The 17,654-nt window shown below is 37.4% G+C and overlaps 1 protein-coding gene across 2 annotated transcripts in view; it reads left to right on the plus strand.

Annotated features, from left to right (window-relative positions):
* GNAI3 (G protein subunit alpha i3) overlaps positions 1–17,654 on the plus strand; it is a 266,408-nt gene that overhangs the window by 12,808 nt on the left and 235,946 nt on the right. The window contains exons 4-9 of one of the 2 annotated variants that reach the window (XM_063297729.1): positions 728–885; positions 8,142–8,270; positions 10,496–10,625; positions 11,592–11,745; positions 15,305–15,515; positions 15,606–16,837. In XM_063297729.1, the coding sequence (XP_063153799.1) occupies positions 728–885; positions 8,142–8,270; positions 10,496–10,625; positions 11,592–11,745; positions 15,305–15,495 (762 nt within the window). In that variant the 3' untranslated portion in view covers positions 15,496–15,515; positions 15,606–16,837. Of the gene's footprint in view, positions 1–727; positions 886–8,141; positions 8,271–10,495; positions 10,626–11,591; positions 11,746–15,304; positions 15,516–15,605; positions 16,838–17,654 lie in introns of those variants that run through there. The other variant, XM_063297730.1, reaches the window with a different exon arrangement.

Raw genomic sequence — 17,654 nt, forward strand, 5'->3', positions numbered from 1 at the left:
TAAGGCCTTTTCATTATTGTGCCCCACTTGAGGAATGTTGTAGCCATGGAAGTTTAATATCTACTTTCTTGTTGGTGCCAGGGAAAACTTTATTTGCACATTTTAAATTAACTTTTTAATGTATTCTGCTCTGGTTCTTAATTTATGTTAAAACATGCCTAAACTGCTGTTAATATTGTTCTAATGTCCCTTAAATTACTATGTATATAAGCTTACTTAATTTGTTGTGTAGACTATATAAATCTAATACAGTGCTTCTACAGTGTTTGTCAGTTATATAATTTCTGGCAATGTGTCTTTCTGCACATTGGTAAGAAAAGACACTCCTGGAACTTTGAATCACTTTTTTGTATATGAAAGTTTTTTTAAAGTGTTATGACAATGATAGGTTGTGACAGTTTTGTACTTGAGCAGTAACTTGAATGACCTTGCTTACCATCAGTTTGATGAAACAATAATTCATCACAACTTCCATTCTTTCTTGGTAGTTCTGATTAGCATATCATATAAATTTTACGCCTCAGATAATGAGCCCTCCAGTGTCATTTTGTTATTCCCATAGAAAGCTTTACAGAGAAAGGAAAAAAAGAACATTGTTGGTAGATGGTTGGTGATCTATCCTACAATTTTATATTTTGCCTGAGAAGTACTTACGATGCTGGTAGTTCAGCAGCACATTATGCCATTGCAAATGACCACTGCAGTATTTAAGCTATTTTCTTTTCAGGATGATGCCCGTCAGTTGTTTGTACTAGCTGGAAGTGCAGAGGAGGGAGTTATGACTCCTGAGTTAGCAGGAGTGATTAAACGGCTATGGAGAGATCCTGGAGTTCAAGCATGCTTCAGCAGATCGAGAGAATACCAGCTTAATGATTCTGCATCCTAGTAAGAAGCCTTCTTATAGATTTTAAGCAGCTTTATTGATCACCTCATGCTCTTAATAACTCATAAGTATTTTTTATAATTTGAGAACTATTATTTATTTTGCAGAATTACTGTGACATGAAGGAATACTTCTAAAGAACTGTTGTGGTATATCTCAACAGGCTATGGGAAATCTATATGAGGATATAAAAATGCATTTCAGAAAAATTCCTTGTTTAATAAAATGGACAGTTGATGGAGGCTTGGCTTTGAAGATTCCGTGGATTATGTTTAGTTGATCAAAGCAAGTTCTGTGGGTCAAATGAAAGGGTGAATGGTCAAATCTAACAACATTCACTCTTACCGTCTGCTATAATGGACATTAGGCAATCTGCTTTTTAATTGCATTTTTGGGATCTCCCTGTTGGAACTGAAGTGCACAACAGAACAAAGTGGTACTGATTCTTCCCTCTTCCTTTTGCTAAAATTATCTTCTTCCAAATTGTCCATCATCCTATTCTCTTGACCGAAATTGGGGAAATTCACAGTAAGGTACCTTGCTTACATAGGATAAGTGTTTGTGTTTATGCCATAACAATCATACTTGCTAAGGTACTGGGAGATACTTTTAATTATTTTGTCATTTGAGGAGCATTACTAAACAACAGTTTAAAATCCATAGAAATAGAATAAGGATAAGGAGCTATGTTTTAAAAATGAACTGAACTAACATGACTGACAGTTGAGGATAATTGTGAATTGCCTCAAATTCCCTCCCCCAGTGGAAATAAACACTCTTGTTCCCTCCTTAATTTCCAAGGGATCCTTTTGGAGGAGAGAGGGAGTACTGGAAGAAAGGAGGAGTCCACCAAGCCTACAGACTCTTCTGTGTGTATCCAACTATAGTTCTGCAGCATCTCTGTCCTCTGTTATGACTTCACATTCATTTAGTAGGAAGTTGTAAGAAAAAACTCATGTAAAGCAGCATGAAAGTGACTAGGTTCAGTAGGAATGTTTTGGGTTGCACATTGCTGTAGAAGTCTTTTCGAAGCTGCTGTAATGGGGCCTGGACTGTGATGGGCTAACATCTTTCTTGAAATAATGGTTCGTGCATGTTCCAGTTACTTTACCAAGTTTTCTGTAGATTTTCAGAATCTATAAATTCTCTAAATTGAAGTGAACAAAGTTACTGCAGTCCTCCAGGATATGAAACATGATAAAATATGGGCAAATAAAGTAGATTTATCACTTTTTCACAATGCCAAATGTGGTATTATCACATCAGTTTTATTAAGTTTGCTTCTGAAAACTTAATCTGCTCTAAACTGATGACTCTCCTATATATGCAGTAGAGGAAGTATAGCATCTGTTGAAACAATTCACAGTCCCTTGTGATTGAACCTCAGCTGTAAGCTGCTCTTAGGACTTGAAGTAGCCCTTGCATTTTTATGCCAGCAATTTGTTTCAGACCTTTACGTTATGTTGTCAGGCTTGAGCTTTGGTTAAATCACCAACTGGCTTGTCTGTTATCTAGTCTCTAAGCAGGACAATATGCTAATCATTTTAATGCCAAGTCAGTGTATTCCTTCTAATACAAGGCAGGGTATTAAATGTGAACTATATAACTATTCTAGTACTGTTTAACAAAAGATTGTTTTCCAGTGGAAGTAAACATACTCTGCCCTCCCCAAATGGAGTTAGGTAATATCAAAGCTATAATCAATAATATGCCTCAGCAAAGAAACCATTATACTGAGTTAGTTTAAAGTTTTCTTTTTGATTTGAAGACTAAAACAGGTGGGGATAGGATGGGCACTAATAAGTTTAGGTTAAACACGTTATTAAAGTGCAGTGCTGAAAACTGTTGACATTTTTTCTGAGGTCTAGAGTCATACAAGTAAACTGGAATCATCTATTGGCAGTTGGGTTAGATTTTGGAAACTTGGGTTGCATTCAGGTATGGTCCAAATTATGCATCATGGTATTACGTTTTGATTTTTGTTTCTTGTGAAACTGCAACATAGCAGTGACACAGTTTGTTCTTGTTAAGAAGTAATTATATCATCCATATCACTGGGTGGATCATGATAGGATGTACTTGAGCCTGTATATACTTAACCTGCTACTTGTTCCAGCCTTTCTTCCATCATATTCCCCCTTTCTTTTATTCTGAACAGATAGTTCAGAATATGCCTGCAGATATTTTATAAGCTTGAATATATATCCTTAAATTGAATTCCAAAATTTCAAAATGCTTTCAGTAGTCTATGGCTTTTGCTACTTTGCTATAGTAGTATTGATTTTTTTTTGTATTTTTTAAAAGTCGTTATCATGGAACCCTAAGGAAGATTAGTATGTAGAATAATTTTCCCTAGAAAGCACTAGTTTGAACATTATTCATAAGAATGATGATGGATGCTACATATATCACTTTTCCCTCCTCAGAATCCATTCAAATGGCATAAATGAAGGTATTCTTAGAAGAACTGTTGATTGTGGGTTGATCACCAACCACTGTATTTATACACTCTAGACTGCCCGGAGAATGCATACTGAAATTCAGAAGATGCATCAAATCTGTGCTAGTAACTTTTACTTCATTATAGAATTTAATTGTTTAAAGGTGACACACAAAAGGTTTCTTCACTAAATGGTAATAAAATCCTAACATTTGAAGGCCTATTATCTCTGGTTAGATGGAAATCTGTTGGTTCTTTAAGATACCTTTAGAGCTAAGTGTTAAGTTTGGAGTCTTTATAAATGTTTCTTATATTAACACCCAATGCTCACTCAGCTGTAATCCTTACATTTGTCCTGTAATATAGGTTATTATATGGGTCCTATCTGAGGCTTCTTAAAACTACCTAGATCATTTATGGCTGAGTGAGATTTTAACAGAGGATTTTGTTCATCTCTTGTGTTGTTAAATACTGCATTGCACCCAGTTCCTTCCTAGTGATTTCCAGGAAGTTTCTTTCATCTGATCAACTCAGGCAGTGGTACATATCTCAAGCTGTGGATGGTGTTTGTGATAAGAGATTGGCAGTATTGCATTTTCAATTTGTGCATGTTGTCGTTCTTCCCTTTGCCCAGAGAGAAGTAACTGACCATTCTTTTTCCACTATACTTCTTACATAACTTGTAGCTATTTGTGAATAATTGAATATAAGATTCATCTTCACATATGTAAGAGTTTAGGCTATGAGGCTTCAGCAAAGGATCGTTACCTTGTCGTGGTGCTGGAGCTTGAGCACCTCAATGATGCCATGAGCTAAACCGTGAAGGGCCACCCAAGACGGGAAGGTCATGACAGAGAGGTCAGACTAAATGCGATCCCTGGGGAAGGTAATGGCAACCCACCTCAGTATTCTTGCCGTGAAAACTAAATGGATCAGTACAACCAGAGATATGTCGGTATACCATCGGAAGATGAGACCCCCAGGTCGGAAGATGGTCAAAATGCTACTGGGGAGGAACAGAGGATGAGCTCAACTAGCCCCAGACGTGATGACGCAGCTAGCTCAAAGCCGGAAGGACGGCTAGTGGCCGACGGTGCTGGTGGTGAACGGCGAATCCGATGTTCTAAGGATCAACACACCATCGGAACCTGGAATGTAAGATCTATGAGCCAGGGCAAATTGGATGTGGTTATTGGTGAGATGTCAAGATTAAAGATAGACATTCTGGGCATCAGTGAACTGAAATGGACTGGAATGGGCCACTTCACATCAAATGACCACCAGATCTACTACTGCGGACAAGAGGACCACAGAAGAAATGGAGTAGCCTTCATAATTAATAGTAAAGTGGCTAAAGCAGTGCTTGGATACAACCCAAAAAACGACAGAATGATCTCAATTCGAATTCAGGGCAAGCCATCTAACATCACAGTGATCCAAATATACGCCCCAACCACAAATGCTGAAGAAGCTGAAGTAGAGCAGTTCTATGAGGATCTGCAGCACCTACTGGACAACACGCCTAAAAGAGATGTTATTTTCATCACAGGAGACTGGAATGCTAAGGTGGGCAGTCAAATGACACCTGGAATTACAGGTAAGTATGGCCTGGGAGAACAAAACGAAGCAGGACACAGGCTGATAGAATTTTGCCAAGACAACTCACTCTGCATAACAAACACTCTCTTCCAACAACCTAAGAGACGGCTTTATACATGGACTTCACCAGATGGACAACACCGAAATCAGATTGATTACATCCTTTGCAGCCAAAGGTGGCGGACATCTGTACAGTCGGTAAAAACAAGGCCTGGAGCTGACTGTAGTTCAGATCACGAACTTCTTCTTGCACAATTTAGGATCAGACTAAAGAGATTAGGGAAGACCCACAGATCAGCTAGATATGAGCTCACTAATATTCCTAAGGAATATGCAGTGGAGGTGAAGAATCGATTTAAGGGACTGGACTTAGTAGATAGGGTCCCGGAAGAACTCTGGACAGAAGTTGGCAGCATTGTTCAGGAGGCGGCAACAAAATACATCCCAAAGAAAGAGAAAACCAAGAAGGCAAAATGGCTGTCTGCTGAGACACTAGAAGTAGCCCAAGAAAGAAGGAAAGCAAAAGGCAACAGTGATAGGGGGAGATATGCCCAATTAAATGCAAAATTCCAGAGGTTAGCCAGAAGAGATAAGGAATTATTTTTAAACAAGCAATGCGCGGAAGTGGAAGAAGACAATAGAATAGGAAGGACAAGAGACCTCTTCCAGAAAATTAGAAACATTGGAGGTAAATTCCAGGCCAAAATGGGTATGATCAAAAACAAAGATGGCAAGGACCTAACAGAAGAAGAAGAGATCAAGAAAAGGTGGCAAGAATATACGGAAGACCTGTATAGGAAGGATAACAATATCGGGGATAGCTTTGACGGTGTGGTCGGTGAGCTAGAGCCAGACATCCTGAAGAGTGAGGTTGAGTGGGCCTTAAGAAGCATTGCTAATAACAAGGCAACAGGAGACGATGGCATCCCAGCTGAACTGTTCAAAATCTTACAAGATGATGCTGTCAAGGTAATGCATGCTATATGCCAGCAAATTTGGAAAACACAAGAATGGCCATCAGACTGGAAAAAATCAACTTATATCCCCATACCAAAAAAGGGAAACACTAAAGAATGTTCAAACTATCGAACAGTGGCACTCATTTCACATGCCAGTAAGGTAATGCTCAAGATCCTGCAAGGTAGACTTCAGCAGTTCATGGAGCGAGAATTGCCAGATGTACAAGCTGGGTTTAGAAAAGGCAGAGGAACTAGAGACCAAATTGCCAATATCCGCTGGATAATGGAAAAAGCCAGGGAGTTTCAGAAAAACATCTATTTCTGTTTTATTGACTATTCTAAAGCCTTTGACTGTGTGGACCATAACAAATTGTGGCAAGTTCTTAGTGGTATGGGGATACCAAGTCATCTTGTATGCCTCCTGAAGAATCTGTATAATGACCAAGTAGCAACAGTAAGAACAGACCACGGAACAACAGACTGGTTTAAGATTGGGAAAGGAGTACGGCAGGGCTGTATACTCTCACCCTACCTATTCAACTTGTATGCAGAACACATCATGCGACAAGCTGGCCTTGAGGAATCCAAGGCTGGAGTTAAAATCTCTGGAAGAAACATTAACAATCTCAGATATGCAGATGATACCACCTTGATGGCTGAAAGTGAAGAGGAACTGAGGAGCCTTATGATGAAGGTGAAAGAAGAAAGTGCAAAAGCTGGTTTGCAGCTAAACCTCAAAAAAACCAAGATTATGGCAACCAGCTTGATTGATAACTGGCTAATAGAGGGAGAAAATGTAGAAGCAGTGAAAGACTTTGTATTCCTAGGTGCAAAGATTACTGCAGATGCTGACTGCAGTCAGGAAATCAGAAGACGCTTAATCCTTGGAAGAAGAGCAATGACAAATCTCGATAAAATAGTTAAGAGCAGAGACATCACACTGACAACAAAGGCCCGCATAGTTAAAGCAATGGTGTTCCCTGTAGTAACATATGGCTGCGAGAGCTGGACCATAAGGAAGGCTGAGCGAAGGAAGATTGATGCTTTTGAACTGTGGTGTTGGAGGAAAATTCTGAGAGTGCCTTGGACTGCCAGAAGATCCAACCAGTCCATCCTCCAGGAAATCAAGCCAGACTGCTCACTTGGGGGAATGATATTCAAGGCAAAACTGAAATACTTTGGCCACATAATGAGAAGACAGGACACCCTGGAGAAGATGCTGATGGTAGGGAGAGTGGAAGGCAAAAGGAAGAGGGGCCGACCAAGGGCAAGATGGATGGATGATATTCTAGAGGTGACGGACTCGTCCCTGGGGGAGCTGGGGGTGTTGACGACCGACAGGAAGCTCTGGCATGGGCTGGTCCATGAAGTCACGAAGAGTCGGAAGCGACTAAACGAATAAACAACAAAGGCTATGAGGAAATAAGAAAGATAGGAAAGCAACAAGCTGGGAGAGGAAGAGAAAGTGCAAAAAAAAAAGTGAAAAACTAAAAGGATAAACTGGAAGCATCTCAATAATACAAAGGAAGATACTGAACATTTAGATAGAGAAGAAGAATATTCTTAATGCCTGTCATGACAAAGCCTTCCCAATGAACCTTGCAACTGGGAACACAGGTGGCTTCCCTTGTAAGTTAATATGGGGACAGTTGTGGTATCAGTGGGCATTTAAACAACAGGAGAAATCTACTACTACTACTGTTTTTGTATGGCAGCATGAATGTACTTGTTTTAAGAGTACAAAGGTAAGCCTGTTTTCTGTATTCTAACTTAGAAATAGGCAACTGATAGTCATAGAAATCTCACTGCACTACAACTCCCGTTGTCCATGTTGGCTTGGAGTAATGGGAGTTGGAATCCAAAAACAGCTACAACTAGCAGATTGTCTCTGATCCAAATAATAATAAAATTAGGAACTACTTTGATACAAGGTGTCCTAGCTTCTAATTACTTTAAAAGTAGAGAAATGTAGTATGGGTTGTTCTGGAAGGCATTGGACTCCCAATTTATAAGTTACATTTTAAAACAGATCTCTATGTAGGTTTCCTATAAGAATCTAATATATGACCATTGATTCTAGTTTGAATTAGAACTTTGAACTAAGATGTATCTTAACATGGAATTAAAGAATTATACACATTCTGAATAGCACCTGCTTCAATTTCAGTACTTAGTAATTACAGCATCAACTTGCAAAATGTTCCTGAATATTTTCTCCCCTTCTCTTCTTCCCTCTTCCTTCACAATCTTTTTTTTTTAGCTACCTAAATGACTTGGACAGAATATCCCAGCAGAGCTACATTCCAACCCAACAAGATGTTCTGCGAACCAGAGTGAAAACAACAGGCATTGTAGAAACACATTTCACCTTCAAGGACTTGTACTTCAAGTAAGCAATGTTATGGGTTGTAGGCTGCCATTTATGTGTACTCTTAAGCCGCGATTTCTTGGTGTAAAATTTATTGCTCTTCTGCACTTCTAGTACAGTCTTTGACTAAGGCTCACATAATGTAGTATCTTTCCAATTCTGTTGCTAGTGATTCTTGATACAGTCCACTTTTTTATTTTCATTGTTTCATTCTTTTCAGCTGCTTTTATGTTGGGATCACAAACACAGGTACTGAACCCTTGCTTTACAGGAGCGTGTATACTAAAAGTATACTGGCTTCTGTTTTATATTGTTGATTGGAAGTGTAAAATACAAAAGCCCCACATAGAGACTTTATAATTTGCCATGCATTTATTTTCTGGTGTTGCAGTGGGAGTTGAAATTAACATGGCTCTCTGAACAATGCATGGCTTTCTCAGCAAAACAATAGACATAGCATTAACCAGGCAATAGTACAGAACATTGGCAAGGAGCATGCATAGATATTTAAATGCTTACCATTAATAGTGCTTAATGTAGAATGGGGCTGTGTTATTTTCCACTGTGATACACCTAATTATTTATGTCATGGCTGGATGACATATTAACCATGTATCTCCATGTAGTTTGCCACCTTGTCTCCTGATTGACCCCTATAGGACTTGTGATAGTCTCTTTGTATACTTTCAGGCATCTTGCCTCTGCTATTACTGTAACTGCTTTGTAAAATACAATAAGATGCAGAATGAGTGAGAGCAGCAAGAGTTCATATTCCTCCTGGTGCACAATACCATCATGCTTTGTGGTGGGATAAGAGACCTTTGCCTTCACAGTTCATGGAGCTCCAAAGTGTTAGAAAGTCTAAGAATCGAAGAATGAAACTATAGGGCATGCTCACTTGTTGGTGTGCCACTCTTCCTACTGTAATTTAATTAGACCTAAGTAACATTCCTTCGACTGAATTTCTCACAGTCTTTTCATGTGAGCTGTAAGGATCCATTAAAGCCAAATAGTGCCCCATCATTCACCACACTTGTCTTGCTGATTATAATTTTAAAGCTGTAACAAAGTCTAAAAGTAAACCTAAGGAAATTGGGATTAGGTAAAATAGATTCTGGGCTTCAAATTGTACTTAAATCAGTTGTGGAAAAATCACTGTGGTTCAGCCTCTGTTACCCTTGTGTATAATGGGATAATCCTCCTGCATTAAAGATGAATGAGACAAAGTTTATAAAATATATGTACCGAAAACAACATAAATGCAGCATAATCTATATATTGAATAATCTCTTCAGCCTTTTCCACTGAAACAAGCACCAAAGCCCTTCTCTTTCCAATACCCTTCGTTTTTATTTTTGCTTTCTTTTTAATGAGGGACAAGTTCTCTTGGGATAATCTGCCTCAGGTGAAAGCCTCCATGTGGCTTTTTCGTGGGAGGCCTAGATATTCCACTGGCAGCTCTGCAATGTCAAGTGGAAAAGAAATGCCAGTCAGTATTGTTTCTTCACTACCAGCTGCTTTATTATCTGCTGGTTCTGCCCTCAGCACTGGAACAAAAGGCTGAACTATTTTATTTGTTTAGTATGCCCTGTGTATGATGAGGCCTCAGAATATTGCAAAAGCTTGAGCCTAGAGGAAAGAGGGCTTAAAGGGGTATGGTTTGTATCAGGGCTTTTTTAAAGTGCCACACTTACGTTCTTTCCCTCCTCTTCTTCTCCTACCATACCCTCCACCAATACGGCCTTTCAAACTGGCTTTTTTCATAGACTGCTCCTGGAATACTCATACAAAATGGCCTATATTGAGGCTGGAAGGTCCCATAAAGTTTTGTCCACTCCATTATAGCATTAAATGAAAAATAAGGATTTGGCATTTGATTGTTAATCCCAGCCCTGGTATTTGTTTATTTTGTTAGCTTCCCCAAGTATATAACTCTGGACAGTATACCACAAAGTAAAAACAAAGCAAAAATAGCATCAAAACAGCCAATATTGCATAAAGTAATGTGTACAAACAGATATAGACAGAGGTTATTAAAAGCCTTTTGTAATTTTTGCAGTAAAATAATATTACAGCAGTGGATTGTTTTATGAATTTCAGCATTTTAGGTTCCAGGGCTGGCAAAGACGTTTTAAGCTTATTAAAGAACCCCTGTTGTGCATGTGTATTTGTTTGATAACTGGACAGATGGATTTAGTTTTCATTTTGCTAAAGCATAATCTTCAAGTCATTTATTTTTCTGCCAGGATGTTTGATGTTGGCGGTCAGCGTTCAGAACGTAAGAAATGGATTCACTGCTTTGAAGGAGTAACAGCAATTATATTCTGTGTAGCTCTCAGTGATTATGATCTTGTCCTTGCTGAGGATGAAGAAATGGTATGTTGCTATAGCATTATATTCTGAATTATGTGAGCTGTGGTAGAAATTCACTTTAAGCTCTGTGGAGTCCTTGGTGCTCTCTGAGCCTTGTTGTTTTCTTGCAGACGTTTCATTGCCAGACTAGGCAACATCTTCAGTGCGAAGAGGGAGTGGGCCTTGCTCTCAGTTTATATACCGTGGCTTGCCCTGCTTGTGTTGGTAGGGGTGTTGTTCTCTCCTTGGGAGTTCCTTGATTGGGCTGTTGTTTGCTGCTTGGTTGACTGACTGAGTTAATAGTTCCTCGATTAGGGTATTGTGTACTGTTTGATCATCTGGTGTTAATCCTGGTGTTAATCTTTGCATATCTGGGTGTTGATTGCTGGTGAGGAGGTGTTCTGGTCTTTTAGCTTTTCTATTGTCTCTTTTGAATGGTATGGAATGCCTAGTCTGGCAATGAAATGTCTGCAAGAAAACACAAGGCTCAGAGAGCACCAGGGACTCCACGGTTCCACCCTGAGCTACAAATATTTTCTTCGATTGGTACTTTAAGCTCTGCATAACATAATTTAACCAAATGACTTATCTTTTGCAGTTTTCATTCTTTCAGTAGAGCATAGGAGCAAGCTTTTCTTGTCTGCATTCTCATAATTTGTGCAGTGAATGCTGCAGTGGCACATTTGAAGTTGGGAGGTTATGGAGAATAAAATCCTCTCTTCCTCATAATTGAATCTGAACATTTAAGTTTGCGTGCATGATTTTGGGTGGGAAAAAATGGCCTTGGTAGAAAACTGCAAACAATTGTGATATTTCAGAGGTTTTTTGTAATTAATTTTGCAAAAATGTAGACATTATTCAACATGTTTAAAGAGATTGTACTTTTAATGTGGGAATTATTTTTGACAATTTAAATAATTTGCACTAATAATTTGATTTGGGTTGCAAATGTGTCTGTGCTGCCTTTTCATTAGTGTTTTTTCTACCCAGAATCGAATGCATGAGAGTATGAAACTCTTTGACAGCATTTGTAACAACAAGTGGTTCACAGATACATCGATCATTCTTTTTCTGAACAAGAAGGATTTATTTGAGGAAAAGATACGGAGGAGTCCACTAACAATTTGCTATCCAGAGTATCCAGGTAAGATTTCTTTTTTTAAAAAAAGGCAAAGCAGAAAAACAGCAGGTTTGTGTGTGTGTGTATACTAGTAATTTTATTAAAGATTATAATTACAATAGTAAAAACTAATACAAACTAGAAGAAAGATAACAGAATAGAAAGAGTAAAAGGTACAGAAGAGGAAAAAAGAGAAAGAGGAAAGAAAAAGAAAAGAAATATATAAAGAAGTGACTTCCAACCTTCATCACAACAAGTATAAACAATTTTAGTAACTTATCACCTCCTCTTAAAATAAAACAAATGATCTCTTCTTCCCGTATCCCATCTTTTACCTATAAACAAATCCATAAAGCATTGTCATTTCAGTCCTGTTGTCAGCAAAAGTCCATTAAGGGTTACCAGAAATACCTTATGTTAACCTTGATCAAATAAACTAGCTTTATATTCCTTCCTTTTACTTCTAACAATCGTAATATTTAATCCTTTCATTAATGTCATTGAACATGATTTAATTTTTTTTTCCCTTTTCACAAGATTCTTCAAAACTTTAACAAGCCTCTTTTGTAAATCCAATATAGGAAAATTATCCAGGTCACTTTCTTGGTTTATTGTTTGTATATCCCTTTTAATTATTAAGACATTAGCCAGTTTCTTTTGTATACCCAGAGTAGCATCTTTTTCCACGTCATTCTTGTAGCCTGTGATTTGTAAATTCACTTTTTTTTTTATAAGAATTTTATTAAGTTTAGAAAAAAGATAAAAACTAGAAAAACAAAAAAACAAAAAACTACAAAAAGAAAAAAACTAAAAGTGTGAAACACAAGAAAAAGAATTTTTGGAGATTACATAAAGAAGTGACTTCTGACTTTCAACAACAAGAATATACAACAATTTTCCATAATTAATTCCTTGCTCTGTATCAAACCAAGATCACATGATTTCTATAAATCATACCATTAGCACATTGTAAAAATCACTAAATACAATTGCTCCTACCCCTTATATTTTAAAAAAAAGTATATAAACCTCTAAATCAACTTCCCTCCCCCCAAAAGCAACATTTAATTATTTCCTTCCTACCACTATTCTATTTCTGTCCGCTATAATAAAAATTAAATTATAAAAACACATAAATTGCCTACTTTTATAATTAATAATACTATAACAATCTTAACCCTAATAAAGCTAAAAACCAAGCAATTATTTTTATACCGTATAGATATCTTATAAATCTTACAAATCAAACAAACCTTTAAAAAATACAATAAATATTAATCCAAATCATTAAAGAGAAATGAAATCATAATAGCCTCATTGTCAATCCAATTAAACATTCTTTTTACCCCACTTAGAAATCTACCAAGACATTTACATATCTCCCTATTACACACAAGGCAATTTCATACAAGAATCAAACAGGCCAACTGCCCCACTTCTCCCACAGAACAGATCCTCTTCTTTCCCATAACATTCCCTCAGAAAAACAACTTCCTTTGTAATTTGCTGCTCTGAGACAGTTGCTTTAACCCCTTCAGCCCCAAAACATAATCTTTGCCTGGCATTGCTTCAGTCTCGCTGTCAATAGAAACATCTCCATCCTTACCAAAATCTTTATCTTCTTCCATAACGTCTTCAGCCAGATGACACACTTTAGAAATAATATCTTCCCCAGTGTCCCGAATATTCTGCAGAATAGCCTGACAAAAATCTGAAAAGTTCTCTTTGAAGGTCTCCTTAAGTTCACAACTGGACTCTGAAAAAGTCTCCTTGAAATCCTCCATGTTTCCGGCAGTAGATTATGGCACCCTCTAGATACTTGACTCACGAAGATAGGAGTTAATAAGTTAATGGAAAATTTCCAAATGAAATTGACACAAGAGAAAGTGTGCAAACAAGCTAACAAGCAACTCCCAAAGAAAAGTGAAAACAGAAAGCTGAAGATTCAAAATGGCAAATTCAATGTGTAGGAAAATAGTAAATCCTTCAAATTCAATACAAAAGTAATAGTAGGGAGGCAATTATTTATTCTCAGTTCTCCTTAATATTTAAACAGAAAAAGAAACCAAAACTTTAAAAGATTTTTAAAAATTTTAATCCAGAAATAACAATAAGCACCAAGAGAGTTCGCTAAGATGGTTATTCCCTCACATCCCAGAGCTCTAAACCCACCGGAGACCACTGTCTTGTGGTCTCCTCATGAGGAGCAGCTCTCTGGAGCACTTGTGGGCAATCTCAAGTCTTCTCCTTGTCCGGAGAGGTTCGAAGAACTGGTCTGATCCCTGATTCTTCATTCTTCACCGCGGTTGTTGGCTCCGCTTTTTACAGAGCTGTTTTCAATCTACCATTTCTTCCTCCAGAAGTCAGATGTACAATTTTTTAAAATAATTCTTTAAAGTGTTTCTGCCTTCACTGCAGTACACACTTGCCCATTAGCCATATTGTTTTTGAAACATTTTATTGTTTTTTGCTTATTCTGATGTTTTAGTTCTCTTATGGTTCAAGGTAGCATTTTCCAGTGCAAGTAATCCTCAGATATCAAAGTCATCTATATTGTGGCAGGACATAAATAGAGTGGAATAAATAGAGATGATGGGGGGAGGGGGAGGAGGAAGAGGGGGAGGGGGAGGAGGATCTGCAAGACTCCATCCCAACTCTTAATTGAAATGTGATATGACATCAACTTGTAGTTTACATGTAATATTTCCAATTGAGATCTAAATGTGGTTGCTTCTGTGAGCTCTAATATGAGATTTTATATCCCTGTTTCTAAAACTGATGTAGTACATGTTTTAACATGCAATTGTGCCTTATGGATCTGGAAGGTTTCCCATGAGTGCTTGGATATTTGCCCAGCAATCTGGTAGGAAGTTCTGCTGGGCAACTGATTAAATGTTGGTGACAGGAGGTGAACTGACCCATCCAGTTTGCTCATCCTGAATGGGAATATTACTGGCTTCCAGCTCACAAGAGGTGAGGTCATTGGGAGTCCAGATACAGTGTTTCTTGATGGTGGCCCCTACCTTATCCTCTGGAGGGCAGATTAGTGAAAACTCTGGATTTATTTCAAAGGGTAGTTGAAACAGAATTATTTTGCAAGCATTTGTTTATTTCTTATCTACCTTTTATTTTTGGTCAATTCAAGGTGGCATACATACCAAATGCACCTGCCCCCTATTTTCCCTGTGAAGTGGTTTGGGCTGAGAGAGCAATTGTCCCAAAGTCACCCAGCCAGCTTTCATGCCTAAGGGAGGCCAGAACTCATGGTTTATAGCCAAGCACCTTAGCCGCTACACCGAACTGGCTCTCTTTGAAACTTGATGTTGCCTTATGCTGGTTGCCGCGATTTGATAGTTGAAATGATGATTAAAATTGATTATAGTTGTATTATGCTTTTACTTAAATTGCTTGTTGCTTTTATTATCTTAAACTATCAAGCTTTTTAAAAGTTCTGATAGTACAGAAAGAAATGCTGGCTGGGGAATTCTGGGAATTGAAGTCCACACATCTTAAAGTTGCCAAGGTTGGGAAACACTGATCTAATTCATTAGAGCTGCTCTTACATTCAGTATCATTTTTCTAGGCTCTAATACGTATGAAGAGGCTGCTGCATACATTCAGTGCCAGTTTGAAGATCTGAACCGAAGAAAAGACACCAAGGAAATCTATACGCATTTTACCTGTGCCACCGACACCAAGAATGTGCAGTTTGTTTTTGATGCTGTTACAGATGTTATAATTAAAAACAATCTGAAGGAATGTGGACTCTACTAAAAGGAGAGAGACAGAGAAAGGTAAATTGTGAACACTAAACTGTAGTGTTGCACAAATGTATGCCAGGCTATCATATGAACTTGTGCTAATATTTGAATTTTCTCCTTTAGATTTCAGGATGTGGACTGTTTCTTTGCTGCCTTGTGAGACAGCTGCAAGCATGAACAGGACTGGGGAATGAAAACAGCATGCAAAACCTTTGCATTCTTTAGCACAATCTTCTATATTAGGGATATTTTACTGATATGGATGCTGAAGTTAGATTCCAAAAGTGGAATTATTGTTAAGTGTACTTTTTTTTTTATCATCCAGGCGTCACTTGGATTGCATAATTTGAAATATGTACAGCTGTTATGAAGTTTTCATCCCAGAACTTCAATATGTAGCTTTCTTTAATAAGTCATCATTGCTCTATTTTTAAAAGTTTTTCCATCAAATTATATATTGATTAAATTCTATTTTCTTTGCAATCAATCTTACATTTTAAAAGCAAACAAAAAACACTTAACTATGCACATGATGTGACCAGATCATGCAGAAAGTATTCCTCTTAGCAGGAACCTTTTGTTTTTAAAACTTGGTATGGTCAGAACTTGCTAGTATTGCAACTACTTTAAAAGGGCCTTAGAATTCTTATGGCTAAAGCTGTGGCTTACTTCTAATGTATACTTCGTCAACATTCTGCTACATATACTGTAAGGCTTTCCCCCTTCCTAAAAAGATAGGTTTCCTGTAGCAGGTTTAACAAATGATGTCTGGCTTATGGGTTGGGAAGGTTTAGCCTGGTTTATGCTGATTACCAATTTGCTGAGTATGCAGCTAGTGTAGCAAGTAAAAATCTGATTCCTGTATGAAATATCTGAAGCGGGTACCAGTTAGCAAAGTGATTTGTAAAATTCCAAGCTGGAGGGGGAGAGTATATGCTGCTACAGGGCTACTGTATCAACCACTTAATTGTTGTGTATGTGTTTGGTCTTAAAGCAGTGGGGAGTTTTGTAGACAGTGGAATTTGTTCTGCATTTACCAGGGCCTTTATCCTTAAGAGATTTTGGAAATGTACCAACAGCATGTAAATGTGGTGCCAAGTTCCTGTTTGCCATTGTTTTTCTTGTAATGAAAATTAAGCAGAGTAAGGGCATTTCTTTGCTTAAACCATTACATTGAGACTCTTTCCCAATTTTCATGTACAGTTTCAACCTGATGTAGTTACTGGCAATATTAAAATGGTGAGTTAAAAAAAACTTAAGTTCCTAACTTTATTGGTGCCATTTCTAGAAATCCTTGTTAGTTTCTTACTTACATTTCTGATTTTTGCAAATAAAGATTTTAGCTAGTCTGATTAGTTATTTGCTATTGCTAAACTTGTATATAAATAGCTGTAGGATTGTATCTTACTTTGTGAAGAGTTCACTGGACTACACCAAATACCCAGATAGACTTTCACTCACCCAACAGAGTTTCCTTTGTTTTTCTTGACAGCATGCTTTCTGTATCAGCCCCTAAAAACAAATGTAAGGTATTGCAAAATAGAGGGCAAATCCAGCTGCTAGTGGAACTGATATTGCTGGTAGACAGAAACACTTTAATACCTTTTTATTGGTACTAATAACCTTTACAAAAAGTAGTAATAAAATCTGAGAATGGTGGCAAGTCAGTTGTCAGTTTTTACCATTTGTCATATCAACAAGGTATTACAATGGCTATTTTAAAATCATACATTGTAACAACTTGTTACAATTAAAGTATCTTAGCAAAAAATGTAATAATATTCTACTCATAAATACGATGCTATAGCTGACTTACTAGATTTCTTTCTGAGTGTACAATGGGAAGACTCTCTTCATAAATGAATGAGTCTTACAACTCAAATCAACCATACAGTATAAGGTGACATGTATATATATATATATTTTTAAATGGGAACAAACTATATGTTATTTACTCAGTTTAAGACCGATTTATTCAAATCAATGAAAGATATTGTATAAATTAATAGTGTATTGAGCCATTTTGGTTCCTGTAAACAGCATATGAATCACAGCAGATGTCTTCGAAAACAAAATGTGAGGAGGAATTGAAGAAACTACTTTTCAATAATATACCCATACTTTTTAATGCAAATTTATTTTTATCTCTGACATTTATTTGAAGCTGCATGA

Source organism: Candoia aspera, chromosome 3 (genome assembly GCF_035149785.1).
Source record: "Candoia aspera isolate rCanAsp1 chromosome 3, rCanAsp1.hap2, whole genome shotgun sequence".
NCBI classification, from domain to species: Eukaryota; Metazoa; Chordata; class Lepidosauria; order Squamata; family Boidae; genus Candoia; species Candoia aspera.